The sequence below is a fragment of the Propithecus coquereli genome, unplaced genomic scaffold (genome assembly GCF_000956105.1).
Source record: "Propithecus coquereli isolate 6110/MARCELLA unplaced genomic scaffold, Pcoq_1.0 Scaffold12, whole genome shotgun sequence".
NCBI classification, from domain to species: Eukaryota; Metazoa; Chordata; class Mammalia; order Primates; family Indriidae; genus Propithecus; species Propithecus coquereli.
In genome coordinates this window covers 2,491,738-2,508,946 of record NW_012136080.1, presented here as the reverse complement: position 1 = coordinate 2,508,946, position 17,209 = coordinate 2,491,738, and the positions used below count along the sequence as shown (strand labels likewise).

Sequence of the window (17,209 nt, the reverse complement as noted above, 5' to 3'; positions counted from 1 at the left end):
TAGGCTGACGCCACGGCACTCACTCTAGCCAGGGCAACAGAGTGAGACTCTGTCTCAAAAAAAAAAAAAGAATTATAAGTAATTTAGAGATGATTTAAAGTATATGGGGGGATATGCATAGGTGACGTGAGAATAGTTCACCATTTTAAGTAGGGTACTTGAGCATCCTCGGATTTCGGTATGACCCAGCATCCTGGAACCAGTCCCCCATGGATACTGAGAGGTGACTATATTTATTTCCCTTTACCTAGAGTTGATTTATGGAAATATAAATGTTTTTGTATTATTGTACTTTGTGTTCATGGTGTGTTTAAAAGAGAAAACAAAAGTATATGCAAATTTTAATTCCTTTTTTTTGTAAGTTTGAATCAAACTATATTTGAGAAAGGGCTTATATTTTGTGACCCATTTTCCTTTTTACTGATAAAGGAGTAAACTTCCTCAGGGACTTAATTGTAGGTGTTTAAAATTTTTTTGATTCTATAGGAGAACTTTTCACAATAGTGAAAAAGTGACAGTGCTTTCTGAATATCCTTTACCATAAATACAGGATTTTAGAAAATGGATAGTTCTGCTAATTGTTTTTCATAAAAGAAATTTGAACTGAATTAGAATATGTGTAAAATATGGCTATCTACTTGTGAGAATTCACAGAATTATTAATTAGAATCTAGCTCAAAATAAAGATATGTCCAGTTACAATGTTAGCAAGACTCAGAAGAATTTAGTCGCTGGTACTAAAGTCACCAATCAGTTAACCTAAAATAGCATGAAAAATAAATGTTATCTAATATAAAAGATATATCTGAGTAGATTTGGCTTATTTAGCACATTTGATATTAATTGGCAAATCTCTCATGAAAGATCAACATCACTAGATAAACTGCTACAATTCAGAGAAATGGACCATAATTCTTTTGCATGATATGACAGTTTTAGAAAATTTTGTAATTTGGGTCCATATCAACTTGGAAAAAGGGTTCAAATATCATACCTTCAAGTGAAAGTAGAAGGGAAGAGCATGCCAATTTACAATAGATAAATTTGTGATAGAGCAGCACCAGGTTTCTAAGTACCAAAGTTAATTAGAGGAGAGGAATCGCGAGGTATAGTGGCCATCAGCCTGCATACTACTAAAAGTGGCTGTGTGTGGGCTTTTTTAATTTTAACAGTAAGGTATCGTTTTATAATGGTACTTTCTTAATGTTAAAATTAGAATCAGAGAAAAGCACAGATGAAAAAGTACAGATACGAAATATTCTTATGGCAAGGAATGAAGGGGTAGGAAGTGAGTAATGAATCCATTCAACAAATCTAGGTTAAAGTAAGAATGATTACCAAATAAAGTATCATAATTTTTTAAAAGATAATATAACAAGAAACATCAATTTGGTAGTAATGGTCTAGGACTAAATCACCATAGTGTGACAATAAAAACAAGGAGAATTAAATAGGACATGGTGTTGACAGTGTAAATGGTAGTTACAAGTATAATCTGCAATTTTGCTACAAAGGTCTTATGTAGCTTTCAAACAGATTTTTCAAGTATTTAAAGCCATTAATAACTGTGGGTATGCAATGTATCAGGTTTCGGTTGTTTTTTGTTTTTTTATTTCTTTTTTTTTGTATTACTATTTTTAATTAATGCATAATTATCGTACATATTGATGAGGTACAGTGTGATTTTTTTCTTTTTTTGAGACAGAGTCTCACTGTGTTGCCCGGGCTAGAGTGCCGTGGCGTCAGCAACCTCAAACTCCTGGGCTCACGAGATCCTTCTGCCTCAGCCTCCCGAGTAGCTGGGACTACAGGCATGCACCACCATGCCCGGCTAATTTTTTCTATGTATTTTTAGTTGTCCAATTAATTTCTTTCTATTTTTAGTAGAGACGGGGGTCTCACTCTTGCTCAGGCTGGTTTCGAACTCCTGAGCTCAAACAATCCGCCCGCCTCAGCCTCCCAGAGAGCTAGGATTACAGGCGTGAGCCACCGCGCCCGGCCCAGTGTGATATTTTGATACATGTATACAACCAGGTGTTTTCTATATTATGAAAACATTTGAAAGAAAATGACAAACTTATTCCAGGCATTTTCTTCTTTCAGCTGCTTTTCTAACCCAAACTGTGTGTCTTGATGACACTACAGTAAAATTTGAAATATGGGATACAGCTGGTCAAGAACGATACCATAGCCTAGCACCAATGTACTACAGAGGAGCACAAGCAGCCATAGTTGTATATGATATCACAAATGAGGTAAGTACAAATGCATTCTACAGTGAAACTAGCTTGAATATCCATTTTTGTTATTCAGAATTTTGATTAGAGAAAAAATTTTAAAAAATATTTTTGGTAGCCAATCTTGACCTTTCTGCTGAAGCTTTTGTGAGTTAGAAAATCTGATTTAAAAAAATAAGATGGAAGTGTCTTAAGTAATGCAATAGTCCTAAGAATTTCTTTCCCACAGAGCTACATTGGACAGTCTTTTAAAGCCTTGTATCACAAAGATGCTTCCTAACCAGTTTTTGAGCGTATGCCAAATAGCTATTTCTTTGTTTAACAGGAGTCCTTTGCAAGAGCAAAAAATTGGGTTAAAGAACTTCAGAGGCAAGCAAGTCCTAACATTGTAATAGCTTTATCAGGAAACAAGGCTGACCTAGCAAATAAAAGAGCTGTAGATTTCCAGGTATGTTGAATTTAACTTGCACTTAAAGGCACATATTTTGTAAATCTTTCTATTGTGTTAACACTGATTTAGTTATAATTTTAAAGACATGCAAATAATAGAAAATGCAGATTTTTAAAACAAATGTGAAGTATTACATGTAATGTTTCCTCCAGTAAACTTGAATTTTTAAATATCTTTCTATTATTTTAATGTGTAATTGATTCAAAGGTTTTGAAGACCTACACAATTACAAAAAAAGTAATTGTTCACAGTGCAAAAATATATAAAGCAAAGAATGATTGTCCCCTGCCCTGATCCGTCCACCTGACATGTACTTCAACTAGTGTCTTTCCTAACCTTTTTCTACTCTTCTATAAATATATATCAGCACACATGCATGCCCACATATATACATACACACACACACTCGTGTTTATTCTTAAAAGGGCATTCAAAAATAAAGACTCAAAATCCAATTGTTTTGTATGTCATCTACAATAACTACTTCAGAATTTTTCCTGGTGCAAAGAAGAGCAAGTGTGATCATTTAAAAATAAAGGAAATCTTTTAAATCTTTTAATCTTTTAAAACTGCATCTGATCTCTTGCTCTTTGGCTTCTCTATCAGAGAAGTTTGGTTGTGGCCATTTATGTATGTAATATCAGTGATGGAATAATTTTCTTTTGTGATGGTGGCGATAGAGGGAATGCAGGAGGGAGTACGTGCACTGAGGAGAGAAAGGACACTAGTGTTTCTTGTACCATTAGGTATTAAGCTGAGCACATTACACAAGTAGTTTCATTTAATTCTTGTGAAAACTATGTGAGGTGTAGTATCATCTATTACTTTTTCCAAAATAGTTATCTCCCCAGCATAGAGTGGTAGAGCACATATAGCCAAAAGGGGCCCTGTCACATATCAGTTCAAAGGAACCTCAATTATTTCTTGTCAAATGGGAAAGATAATTGATTGCTCCTCACAACAGCTGTGAGGAAGGAACAAAGGCAATAATATATGTGAACTGTAAAGGCATGACAAAAATGTAGGGCAGTAATGTAATTTTCAAAGGCATGATTCATGATATTCAAAATTATAATGGTGCTATAGAAATCATTCAAAATTAAATATGAGGGTGCCATTTAGTGGTTGAAGCCAGTGTTAGATTATTTGGTTTCCTTTAGTCTTCATTGCAGATAATAAGCGTAAGTAAAAATTGCCATTGAGATCAAAGATAGTTTTATATTTAGAATAGGATAATTTCCCCCTCCTGGAACTCATTATTTGAAAGTAGATTTAATGTAAGAACAGATGAATCAGGGTGAGATAGTGTTAAGAAGTTGAGGCAAAAAAGAAAGTATTCCATTATAAAATTATCCTACACCGTGCTCTTACCTTGGTAGTAGCTTATTATATGTAATCAAATTGGAGTAGTAATAAGTAAGCCTTCATTTTTCTATAATAAAAATAAAGCAGGTATAGTATATGTCTAAGGAATATATCTCATTTTTTGTTCTATGAACAGGAAGCACAGTCCTATGCAGATGATAACAGTTTATTATTCATGGAGACATCCGCCAAAACATCAATGAATGTGAACGAAATATTCATGGCAATAGGTAAGATTAATACTTTTTTCAAGTGATAAATAGAGGAAAAACAAGTGTGGAGCATATTTGGTTTGGTGGTCTCTTTAAAAGAAAATGTATTTTATTATTATTATTATCATTATTATTATTATTATACTACTTTTCTAGGTCCCTTGTACCAAGCAATACTTTTGTTGGTAATACTGTCAAATTTGAAAGATTATTACCTATTAGGTTGTAATACTATCTGTTTAGGTAAGTTTATTCCTGGTGAGTTAAGCCTGGGCTTTGACCTGACAGTTCAAGTAGAAAGATTTTCCAAAGATTTAACTGAAAATTTTAGATAAATATATATTTTTCTGTTAATTTATACTTTTTATTAAAAGGGAGATCAACAATATTTATGCAACAGTCACGCATAATGAGATTTCTTTCTTGCTAATCAATAACTATTTTCTTCACCCTGAACAGAGCACTGCTTTTGTTTTTTTCAAGTTCTTTTTAAGTCAGATCACTGATAATTATAACTTAGAGAAGTACATGATACATAAGTGTACAGAATGGCAAATTCTTTTAATGTGAACATTGTAAGGGAGAAGATTTCCGAGCACTGAGGCATGGGGAGAAAGAGGGAAAGCAAAACAACATCATGCCATATATTACCTCAAGTGGTCATTTGATCTTACACAGTGCTCTTACCTTTGCTGTAAGGTACTTTTAATTGATGGTAATTACTATTTCACAGTTTTTGATAATAGGTAATGAAGTTGGAGTAGTAATAAGCCTCCTTTTTCCTTTAACAAAAATAAAGGTATTTCTTCGACCCTAATCATCTTCCAGTGGTTTTAAGGTACAGGTTCTACCTACAGGATCTATTTTGGTGGCTCTCATAGGTTACTGCCTCTACAGTTTTCATGTGCCTAGCACTCTTCTCATTCTATAACATCTTTTATTATACAGCACTGAAACTTAACTGGGGTATCCACAATCCTAACCCCAAATAATAAATACTCTTAAATTGAACTTAGACAAATTAACCAGTAGTTGAATCATAGGCTAAAGAAAACCCAGTAAAAACTACAAGTACTTTTTTATTGTTTTTCATTAGGTGACAGAGCTTAATAATGGTTCATTTGAAGTGGAAAAAACTTGTCTACTTGTGTAAAATGTCGTCTTGAAAAACCTAGGCTTTTGGTTTGCTGGGGAAATAATAACGCAGTTGTGAAGGACTATGTGACAATATGCTCTTTTTACAAATGGTACAAATTATACCCAGAATTGCATCTGGAAAGTTAATAACAGGAAGCAGGGAGGTAATAGGTTCCTCAACTCAACCTGGAATTTAAACATTCCTTATGGTATTAAGGCTTCACCACATGGGCTTTAATTTGTACCTTTTATTCAGATGTATTAATAAGGTCATTTTTCCAGTCAGAAAGTAACCTACATATTAGAGTTTTTAGTTTTTTTTTCCTGAAATCAGAATGTTTCCTTTCTTGAAAGAAGGGGTATAAATGGAATTGTGGTCTTTCTATTTCCTTCACAAGATTAGTAACTTAAATCACACAGGGCACTCATAACAATTCAGCAACTAAAAAGCTCTTCATTCTGGTTGAATTCCTTCAGCCTCCTAATCTCATTCAGATCTAAATACAGCAAACCCTTAGAGAAGTATGCTAAAGGGAGAAATAGTCACTCAGTTCACACCTGAATTGTTATTATCATACACTTTACAATGCTAGCCTATTTTGTGTCCCAGGTACCAGTGTTCAACACTTACAGGGCTTTGCTTATAAATACATTTGACTGGAGATTTACCATCGTATTACCATTTATGCTACCATCCCTAAAGCCAGTCCTAGAGAAGTGGCCCAAGTGAAGGCTTTCTTTCCAAACTTCAGTGTTCCTGGCTCCCAGACTCGTTGCCCAACCTAGCATCCAGGATTCTAAAGATGGTTAATGCTGATGTGGAGTGGAATGTCTAGAAAAAAGAAAGGATAAAAGATGCACAATGCAACTAGGCATTCAGATTTCGAAGTAGAACACATTCAACTTCTGAGTAACCTGAGTCAAGGGACTGGTAAGATTAAAGTCTTACCATAAAGTAGTCTATTCCCAAGGTTGTTAGAGACCAGTGTGTCTAGCCACCCTTACAGTCAGTACTCCAAGACATATTTACTATTACTACTACTCCCTTCAAAAAAAAATGTATTTGGCACATCAAAGATCTCAGGTATTAAAAAAAATATGGTCGGTCTCCAATTTATGATGGTTTGACTTACATTTTTTCAACGTTACAATGGCACGAAAGTGACATGCATTTGGTACAATGCTATTCAACTTTCGTGAGATTATGTCTGGATGAACCCATTTTTAAATAGAAAAGGTATCATGAGTCAAAAATTCACATTCAACTTAGAATGGGTTTATTGGGATGTAGCCCCATTGTAAGTCAAGGAGCATCTGTACATCTAACAGGTAAAGTTTAATCAGTGGGAAGCACACTCCAGAGAACAGCCATTAGTCTATAGAGCTTAGGGCTAAAGACATAACTGCTGGTTGAGGGGCTTTGTCTGACTCTGACAAGCCACACTTATCTGACTCAAAATTGGGAGATAGTTTTTTGGAGATAGGAGCTTCAGGAACAATCCCATTTGTATTAGAGACATCTGCTGGTGAAACAGATTAGGATCCTTTATCAGCCCGTAAAAGGAGAAAATGTGAGTGTTTGAAGGTTGAAGGCTGTGCAAGCCAGGAAGGAAATAGGAGATGTGATCTGTCATAATTTTGGGTGATATTTAGGTTGCACAGTAGAGGACAAATTTTGTTGGGGTGGTGATAGTGATGGTATTTTTGTCCTGACTTGTTCCAAAAAGTGTCTGTGGCAAATAAAGTACAACTTTTCTGGTATTACCAAGTGAATCTGTATAAAGAGTTATATATAGCTCTAGTCAAATTGAAGTTTTGTCTATCTACAATAGGTCCCCATCTACTCCTCGCCAACACAACTCTCACAGAAATTAAACTCCCTTAATACAGCAACCAATGTTTTCATATTTAATAGATTCTCAGTGAACATTTGAAAGAATAAACATATAGTCATGTGATACTTTGGGGGTAACCTAACTGGAAAGAAAGATTACAAATAAGCAGATGAAAGTAATTTTAATGTATTCTAATTCTGTTTATTTTGATAATTTATCTCTCAGCTAAAAAGTTGCCAAAAAATGAACCACAGAATCCAGGAGCAAATTCTGCCAGAGGAAGAGGAGTAGACCTTACTGAACCCACACAACCAACCAGGAGTCAGTGTTGTAGTAACTAAATTTCCAGTTTGAACTAGCTGGAATATTCTTCTGCTTCCTAAATGTTAATAACAGTGGAATTGGAGCATTTAACCAGCCCAGTATGACTTCCAAAAAGAAGAGACTTACGATAGAGTCGAGTTTCTAATACAGAATTATTTTAAGTGTTTTGAACTTAATTTTTAATAACATGCATGTGTCCCTCTGACTAATGTTTCAGCAATAGAAAGGGAAATGAGAACTGTATGTACACTTTGTTTCGTTGGAAGGTTGGGGGAATCATTCCTCATCACTAGGAATATAGACAAATGGTTAACCATCCAGTTTCTCCACACTGGTACAGTAGTCAACTATGAAAAAGATTTGCAACTTATTAATTTGGGATTTTCAAAAATTCATTTTTTAGAAAGAGATTCTAAAGATATTTATGCTTAGCTACAGTATTTGGGCACGTCATAATTTTTCATGGTATCTGTATTTAAAGTGTACATTCCACATTTTAATAAATTAATGATAGGAAAACAGTCCCACATCTCCAGGGGGAAAAAAGGAACATTAGTGGCATCTAAAATAATAGCCAGTCCTGTTATTTTTTAAATGGGGTAAAAAGTGTAACCCCATCTTGTTTTAGGAATATGAAAACTCATAAATGCATCTTAATGGATAGTGTTTACTTCAAACATGTGAGCTCTTCAACAAAAATGAAACAAACCAAGTGTCTGTGATTTCTATTTAATCACTGCTGGCCATTACATAGGTTTTGTTGTTTGGGGGCAAGGAGGGGGCTTTTGTTCCCTTTTGACATAATATAGTCAATGCACTAACAATTATGTATACTCAAACTTGATTATTTTAAATTCGATCTTCAGCTGTACTGTAAATAGGGTACTCCATTGTAGTCTCCATATATGTATTACTTTTCTGTAATATTTAAGAGTTGCTTAAAAGTATACAAAATGTACAGTTACTAAAACAGCTAATTCTTTCATTGCCCCTTTGAATGGAAGGGGATTCAGTTCTTACATGGTTAGAACCATAATAAACAATGTACCCGTAATTTGTAACATAAGTATTGCAATATGTTAGTAACAATCTTGCAGCCTTGTTTTCCAAAGTTCATTTTATTTTGATTGGTTCAGTATATTGCACTAATTATTTTAGGTATTTTCATTATATGAAATCGACCATGTGTCAGAGATGATTTAATCTATTTAAGTGTTGGACTGCTAGGAGAACTTGTACATTTATGATAATGCAGAATTAGTAAGGAAAACGGTTCACCAGTGTTTAGTTTTATATTGAGGTGCTCAGGTTGGAATAAAGTGGTATAAAAAGCAAGTATTGGGTTTTTTTCCTCTTTTTTGGCATAAAACAGTAAACATACATAGATGACATCTAACCTAATAACTGCTTTTATATTTTCTTTACTATGTTCTAAAAAATTATTTGCATGGTATTCATGAATTATCCTAATATCTGGCTTATTGAAGACTTGTCTTTATGGCATTATATTTTGGTGCCCTGGATAATTGGAACTTTATTTTTTATGCCAGAAACTGATATTCACTTCCACTGAGAAGTATTACCGTAACTGTGATGTTGTCTGTGGAGCCAGCCTCTAAAGCAGCATTTACAAGTTTATGGCTAACATACTCAGCTGCACCTTCATAGAAACTCTTAGTGCCTGATTCTTTCTCACTTTTTGGCACCCCATTTACGCTGGGTGGTCTGTAAGTTTCTTTCTTGCTCCAAGGTTCATGATGAGTCATTTCTGGTGGAACTGTTTCCCTATTTTCAGGGTTATAAATGAAATTGTTAGAATATTTTGAATTGGACAAATTTTCCTTTGAATTTGCAGTTGACACACATTCTTTAGATTGAGGTTTATACTGAAACAATACACAAATATTACTTTCTGATTTAGTAATGTTTGCTTCACTGTTTGATGGTGAAGATTTGTTTTGTATGATAGAATAGTATATTTCTTTATACACATGAAACGTTGTCATTGCCAGTGCAGTGACTTCCTTTGTATCCAGAACTTCCCAAAGACCATTAGTAGCTAGAATAAGGAATTGACACAAGTCATCTATAGGGACAGAAATAGTTTGAGGTGCTGGGATTATGAATTTTTTCAGTTTGAGATTTCCATGAAATCCAAGTCCTCGTGTGGTTTTTATTCGCCCTTCTAAGAGCCCATATGGTTCATGTGAACTGATCACTGCTCCATTCTGAAGTACTCTTCTTCTTTCATTAATGTTTCGTGTAGTATGTTCTTTGGTTAGGCAAAAACCTTTCCCATTTCTGCATAAAACTGCTTGCACATTACCTAAAAGATTATTTTTAAAAAAAAAAAAATTTTATACTAGAAACTTGATAACCAGTTGTATCAAAATCTGTTAACTTTAATAACTTTAATAATCCTGTGTTTCAATGCTAAACAGAAAGCAGGCCATGAAAAAATATTTTAAAAATATGTGTAATGTTGTTATTACTACTTCATAGTTTACAGTAATTTAGACTTCAAACTGAGAAGAATGTATCCCTCATTATTAAGCAACTTTTAGTGTTTAAAATTCCTGCATTTAGTATTAAAACTACAAATAATGAAAAGTGACTTCTAAATTTTTTATCAAACAGCATCAGAATATTACTTACATTAGAGAGTCAAGACTTGAACTTTTTTTATAGCCAACATAGATAGTCAGTATAGCAGATTTTAAAAATGTTTTTAAATACATGCTTTTTCAATTAGAAACAGTTTTAAAGCATAGAATTTGACAGTTTTATAACTGGTAAAAGTTAAAACCTGAACGTACTTAGCTCATGAGCAATGAAAAAATTAGAATACCACCGTTAATGTTAGTCTTACTAGGTTCCTGTAATGTGTGGTTAAAAAAAATTAATTAGTCCTGTGAATGAAAAATAGGTATTATTCATGTGTTAAATGGATAATAGGCAGCCAGCATTAAATTAAACCCTTCGGTTGGACACTGAAACCTTAAAAGTTAGTTGTAGTTTATTCATGGTTCAGATGAACCTTTGATGTGTGCTTCATTGAAATCTTTGTACTTTGTTGAAATGTTTTTTATTTTTGAGATGATGTCTCGCTCTGTAGCCTAGGCGGAAGTACAGTAACGTGACAGCCTCAAACTCCCGGGCTCAAGTGATCCTCCTGCCTCAGCCTCCCAAATAGCTGGAGGACTACAGGCGCACCTGGCTTCATTGAAATCTTAAAATCTAAACATGCCCTAAACAGACTGGGGGATAGTTGTTTACTAAAACTATCTTTGGTTTGTTAGGAAAAATTTAATTTCCCCAAGTTGTTAGGAACATAATTACATACTTACCATAGGCAATAGTGTTTTTCTTTTCTTTTTTTTTTTTTTTGAGACAGTCTTGCTCTGTTGCCTGAGCTAGAGTGCTGTGGCGTTAGCCTAGCTCACAGCAACCTCAAATTCCTGGGCTCAGGCAATCCTTCTGCCTCAGCCTCCCGAGTAGCTGGGACTATAGCCATGCGCCACCACGCCTCGCTAATATTTTTTATATATTTTTACTTGTCCAGCCAATTTCTTTCTATTTTTACTAGAGACAGGGTCTCACTCTTGCTCAGGCTGGTCTTGAATGTCTGACCTTCAGTGATCCTCCTACCTCGGCCTCCCAGAGTGCTAGGATTACAGGCGTGAGCCACCGTGCCCATGCCAGCAATAATTTTTCTTAGATATCGAATCATTTATGATTTATAAAATATCTAAATTGTTTTGAGATGGGGTTAGTGATGTTTGAATATTATCTCTGAGAATTAAAATTCCTGGAATAGTATGCCCAATTTAGGTAGAATATTCTGGTTTTGGCTGGGTGTAGTGGCTCATGCCTATCACTGTAGCACTCTGGGAGGCCGAGGTGGGAGGATTGCTTGAGGTCAGGAGTTCGAGACCAGCCTCGGCAAAAGTGAGACTCTGTCTGTACTAAAAATGGAAAAAAAAATAAGCCAGACATGGTGGCACACGCCTATATTCCCAGCTACTTGGAAGGCTGAGGCAGGAGGATCGCTTGAGCCCAGGAGTTTGAGGTTGCTGTGAGCTAGACTGTTGCCATGGCACTCTACCTAGGGCAACACAGTGAGACTCTGTCTCAAAAAAAAAAAAAAAAAATTATGATTGTAAACATGATGCTATAGCTGGGATCAGAATTTTGTTACTGGGGTTCAATTCTAGGCCTTCAATTTTTTAGGTAAAGGAATTTGGGCTTAAAAGGCTGAGGTCATGCAACTAGTACAGTTTGAAAGCCTAAGTTGTTAAAGCATTAGTGTCAGGTGTAGACAGAGACTATTAACTCATTTACATAATGGGAATTATTAATGGCTGAGGTACTGGATTGGGACTAAAAGATGGTGTACGTGAAACTTGAGAACTGTATAAATGGTAGTTCGAAAAACTACACAACCCCTCATTTAAAGAAGTATATTTCATTTATTAATGTTTTGTATTAACTTGTCATTACTGCTGGTCATTCTTAACATTCTGCAGAAGGTAAACCAGTAAAATCTTTTACTGGATTGTAAATTATTGCTGTATCTGCAGAGTGGCATGGAATAGTATTTAGCATGTCAACTGAGTAAAAATAATTGTTCTGTTAGGAGGACATACAGTGTACTACCTCTTTTAAATTGGGAACATTTTTATGTGTGTACATATATATATATGAATAGTGTGGCGCTAGCTCTGAAAACACAGTGGACATAATTGAACTCAGAATAGTCAAATCCATTGATTTCCTAAATGTTTGTCAATCCCATTGATTTCCTAAATGTTTGTTTGCATGTAGGAAGCCAAAACCCATTCAGCAAAAAGAAAAAGCATTGGTTCCTTCCTATGTAATTTGAAAAGAATTTAACAGAATTATGAACTTAAGGTGGAAGGATGGTAAATGGGTATTTTGATTTTAGTTGTCTCTGCAGAGAGCTTGATAAATGTAACCTTATACACTATTTGCCTTTTTTACCCCTGTGCTAGAGAGTAGGAAATGCCATTTTGGCTCATTTTGCTACTTGTGAACATCCCTTAGGTTCAACACAAAATTTCCTAGAAGGGTCATTAAACTCTGGTTGCAGCTGTTGCTCTGACAGTGGCTTGCTGTCAGACTTTAAGCAAGTTACTTAATGGACAATGTATCCATCCTGTTAAAGAGCAGTACTGCCTTCTGAATGGTTCTCATCCTTATATGCATGGTGTATGAAGGAAAGAAAAAGTGAAGGAGGGGTAGCTAGTGTTTCTCAACTATTCATGCATGTAACCCAGAAAATAGAAGGTAAATAAGATTCAGGCTCTGGAAGAGTACTAATGGAATGGAGATTTTAGAAAGTCAGATGTGCAGAGTCAATAGTCTTGATTACCTGAACATGGGGTGGCATGCTATCAACTACAAATGAGGTTGTTAAAGTCATGCATTAAGCTGAAAGCTTGAATAGGATGGTGAACAAAAGGCCCCCATGAAGATGGGAAATTGGAGCAACATTTTAAAATATCACTGTTAGGTCCATGTAGTCTGAAGAGTGGAAGAGAGGGGAGCAGCTCTGATAGTTTAAAAGAGAGGACAGATTGGCTTTAAAGAAAGGTTTCTGTGACATCTGTTTGGAGGAAATGAGAACAGCTAACCAAGCAGTGAACTACGCGATGAAGACCATTACATAAAAATTTTAATTTGAGCATAAATGATTTCAATTCCTAGACACAAAGGTAACAGCTTTTAGTAGTTGGAGAGATTGTGCTCTTCAGAAGATGTTATCAGAACGGAAATGGAACAGGATTACTGGAAGAGCAACATGTTAGGGGATAGTAATCTTGAGGACTAAAAAGCTGCTTTGGCATGATGCTCAAACCTTTTAAAGTGGCATAGTCCGTTTCTTATGCAGAGGACAATGATACAATTTCCTCCTGCAATGACTGGTTATCTCCAACTTTGTGAGAAGGAAGAGTCCAGTAAACTTGAAACTGAGCTCTAGAATCCCAACCAGGGAATTCTAGAGCTGAGTGGGCAAGATCAAGATTTTTCTGATAAAATCAGAAAGCTTACTTATTGTGGGGTAGAACAGGGAAGTTTTAAGAATGAGGGAAGAGGAAGAGAAGTTTTATGTGTTGGTAAGAAAAAACATACCTAGGATGGACAAGATTGCCGTGGTGTAATAAAGAGGGTTTGGTGTAGAAGAAACAACTTGGGAGAGTGGAAAGAAAGACTTAAGGGTCTGACAGTTAGACTTTAATACCAACATTTTGTCTGTGCCACCTTCATTAAGTTACTTTATTTCTCTAAGTAACAGTTTTTCACCTGCAGTGTTACTCGTTAAGGTTATTGTGAGAATTCCAGAAGGTAATTTAATAGGTAGACACTTAGAAAAGGTATTTAGTGTTCCAAGAGGGAGAGGAGGCAGAGAGAGGCTATCTAAGAGAAACTGAGGGGAAACATTTCAAACCCATTTATAATGGAATGATAAGAAAATCTTTATGAAGTAGAATTACAAGAGAGTAGGTAGCGGTGACTTGGATCTTGTGAAAAGAGGAAATAGTTAATCAGGAAGAGAAAAAGAACAGTCAGAAAGGATCATAAGTAAACGTAAACGTGCGTGTAAATAAGGTTAAGGAAACAGCCTATATCCAATTTTTATTCAGGGCTGTAATTTAGGCAAAAGAGGCTGAATTTGTTTAATCATGAGCATGCATAGCAGCTTTGTGCCTCTTCGAGCTAATGATTAGCGTAAGAGAGCCTTACTAATATGGAACTAGTTTTCATTGGATGTTCAAAAGATTATTTTGTTTATTTTGCAAGATGTGTGATCATGAAACTCATGGTCATTGTACATTGCTCACCATTGTACACCTAATGCCTAACAGTATTTTACACATGGGTCTCAACTATTTGTGAAATATTTTTTAAATGTGTTCTCAGACTCAGGTTGATACACATGTGAGTCCTTCCACCACCACCACCAGAAAAAGGGAGAGGGGGGAAAGGAGGCATATGAAAAGGTCAGTGTGATTTTGAATATATGGTTTCTTTCCTGCATAAAATGAGGGAGATTCTGGAGTTGAATTAGGTTTTAGGGAAAAGGGGTAGGGATGTAAATAAATTTAAAAGCAACTTATTAAACCAGTGTGAACAAACAGAAATTTTTCAAATCTATAGAAACAATCAAATCTAGACAGGAAAATGAAACAATTAAATGAAGTCTGCAAATACTGCAACAGTAATGAATGAAAGAAGACCACACAGGAATGAAGACACTCTAAAGTAGAAAGCTCATATTGTTCATCTGAAGTAACAAGTCTTTTAGACTTGAGTCTTGGGTCACTTATTGGTCGTGTAAGCTTATATAATGCTTTGATGAGCCTCAATCTTCTCATATATTAAAAATGTGATTATCCTTATAGGTTGTGAGGATTAGATGAAAAGAGTGACTTGGTGAACTTGAGAAGAGAAGGAAGGGGGCTTAAGGTGGCCACCAATTAAAAATTTGTGAATAATAGAGAAGTAGGTAAAGTTGTGCCTGGTCTCTCAATCTAGTGTGAGCTCATGGACAGAAAGCTAGGACACTAGTGAATAAGCATAGTTTATGGAGCCTTAATTAAAGAAATTATTAAGAACAAATGTATAATCTAGACAAAGATCTTGGAATAGCAGATAAACTAAAATATTCATATTTAAAAACTAGCTGTAATGGGGGAGTCTGGGGTCTTGGATTGACTCTCCCACTGAGAACAAATACATACCCTAGGTAATATACCAGAAAGTACAAAATTCTAAAGTAAAAGAGCAATGCCTGAATCCAGGTATACCAAGAACAAAAACCACCTTTTACCTGAGACCATGTATTGAGCTGAGTATACAAACATTGAATTTTCACAGGGTTTTTGGACAGGAGACAAAACCTAGAGCTTGTCCAAGGTGGGGAGACTAATTGGCTCTGCTCAACAAAGATAGGGCCCTAGAGGACCATGGCCTCACTGAAACAGTGAACCAAAAATAAACCTACACCCCTTACCATCACTCAGATGGCAGAAAAAATGGACTATTACAAATTATGATGCTGAACTATCAAGATGAACATGATGATCCATTTGAAGAAGGGGGAGAAAAGGAAGCCACACAACTTGGAACCACCAACCTTCATGTATTTGTAGTCTGACAACTTCAAATGGATCATCATGTTCATCTTGATAGTGACAACAGGAAGACACCAGTCCGGAGCAAATGCAGTACTCTGGACATCAAACCCTCAAGTAATACCCCAAAACATAAATCTATGGAATTTCTTACCCTTCTGGTCAAGATATAGTAACAGTGACTGGATTTCCACTTTCATCTGTGTTGAAAAGACAGCTGAGAGTCCAGGGAGATTAATGCACCTAGAGTTTACCTAGGACAGAATACTAGAGAGAAAAGAACCGCACAGAGAATCCCGGAGATCTCCAGAGGGTCCTCCTCAAGAGCCTTTGAAGATTGAGGCAGAGGCTGAGCACAGTGGCTCATGGCCATAATCTCAGTGCTTTGGGAAGCTGAGGCAAGAGGATTGCTTGAGCCCAAGAGTTTGAGTCCAGTCAGTTTGAACAACATAGCAAGACCCATCTCTACCAAAAAAAAAAATTTTTTTTTAATTATTTGGATGTGGTAGTGTATGCCTGTAGTCCTAGCTACTCAAGAGCCTCACTTGAGCCCAGGAGAATCACTTGAACCCAGGAGTTCAAGGTTACAATGAGCTATGATTGGGCCACTGTACTCCAACCTGGGCAACAGAGTGAGACCCTGTCTCTAAAAAAATTTTTTAGACAATTATGGAATTATGCAGCCACAGGCAAGCGAATGCCTGGAGCCCCCATAAGCTATAAGAAGCAAGAAAGGACTTTTCCCCTAGGGACTTCAGAAGCAGCATGGCCCTGCTAACACCTTCACTTCAGGCTTCTGGCCTCCAAAACCAACAACTTTTTGTTGTTTTAAGCCAAGTTTCTGGTAATTTGTAATAGCAGCCTTAGAAAACTAGTGCACCAGGCATGCAAATAAGCAGGAAAATACTACCCATCCTAAGTGAAAAGTCAATGAATTGAAACCAACGCCAAAATGATACAGATGTCAGATTAATAGGTAAGAACATGAAAAGTTATTATAACTGCATATGTGTTCAAAAAGTTAAGTGGAGACATGGAAGATTTAAAAAAAAACGAGATGAAAATTACAATGTCTGAAATGAAAAATACATTGAATGTGATTAATTGCAGATTAGACATTACAGAAGAAAAGATTAGTGAACTTGAAGACAAAGCAATAGAAATTGAATAAAACAAAGCATAGAAAAAAATTTTTAAAATGAAAAGAGTTTACGGAGCCATAGTACAATTTCAAGTGCCTAAAGTACATAATTGGAGTGTCTTAGGGATAGAAGAGAGGTAAGGAGGGAAAAAATAGAGTACGTCAAAATCAAATTGCTTAAAACCAATGATGAAGAGAAAATCTTCAAACTAGCCACATGGGAAAAACTATATTACATATAGAGGAACAGAGATAATAGTGACAGCAGATTTCTCCTCATAAAAAAATGCAAGGGCCGGGTGTGGTGGCTCACGCCTGTAATCCTAACACTCTGGGAGGCCGAGGCGGGTG

At 35.7% G+C, this 17,209-nt stretch overlaps 2 protein-coding genes across 2 annotated transcripts in view; one reads left to right on the top strand and one right to left on the bottom strand.

Moving 5' to 3' along the window:
* The window catches only part of RAB5A (RAB5A, member RAS oncogene family), a 39,302-nt gene extending 30,406 nt beyond the window's left edge, over positions 1-8,896 (top strand). The window contains exons 3-6 of the mRNA XM_012664367.1: positions 2,104-2,255; positions 2,563-2,685; positions 4,190-4,283; positions 7,463-8,896. Of these exons, the coding sequence (XP_012519821.1) occupies positions 2,104-2,255; positions 2,563-2,685; positions 4,190-4,283; positions 7,463-7,578 (485 nt within the window). The 3' untranslated portion in view covers positions 7,579-8,896. The remainder of the gene's footprint in view (positions 1-2,103; positions 2,256-2,562; positions 2,686-4,189; positions 4,284-7,462) is intronic.
* A 109-nt stretch (positions 8,897-9,005) lies between these two features.
* PP2D1 (protein phosphatase 2C-like domain containing 1) overlaps positions 9,006-17,209 on the bottom strand; it is a 20,099-nt gene continuing 11,895 nt past the window's right edge. Inside the window, exon 3 of the mRNA XM_012664356.1 lies at positions 9,006-9,887. Within this exon, the coding sequence (XP_012519810.1) occupies positions 9,103-9,887 (785 nt within the window). The 3' untranslated portion in view covers positions 9,006-9,102. The remainder of the gene's footprint in view (positions 9,888-17,209) is intronic.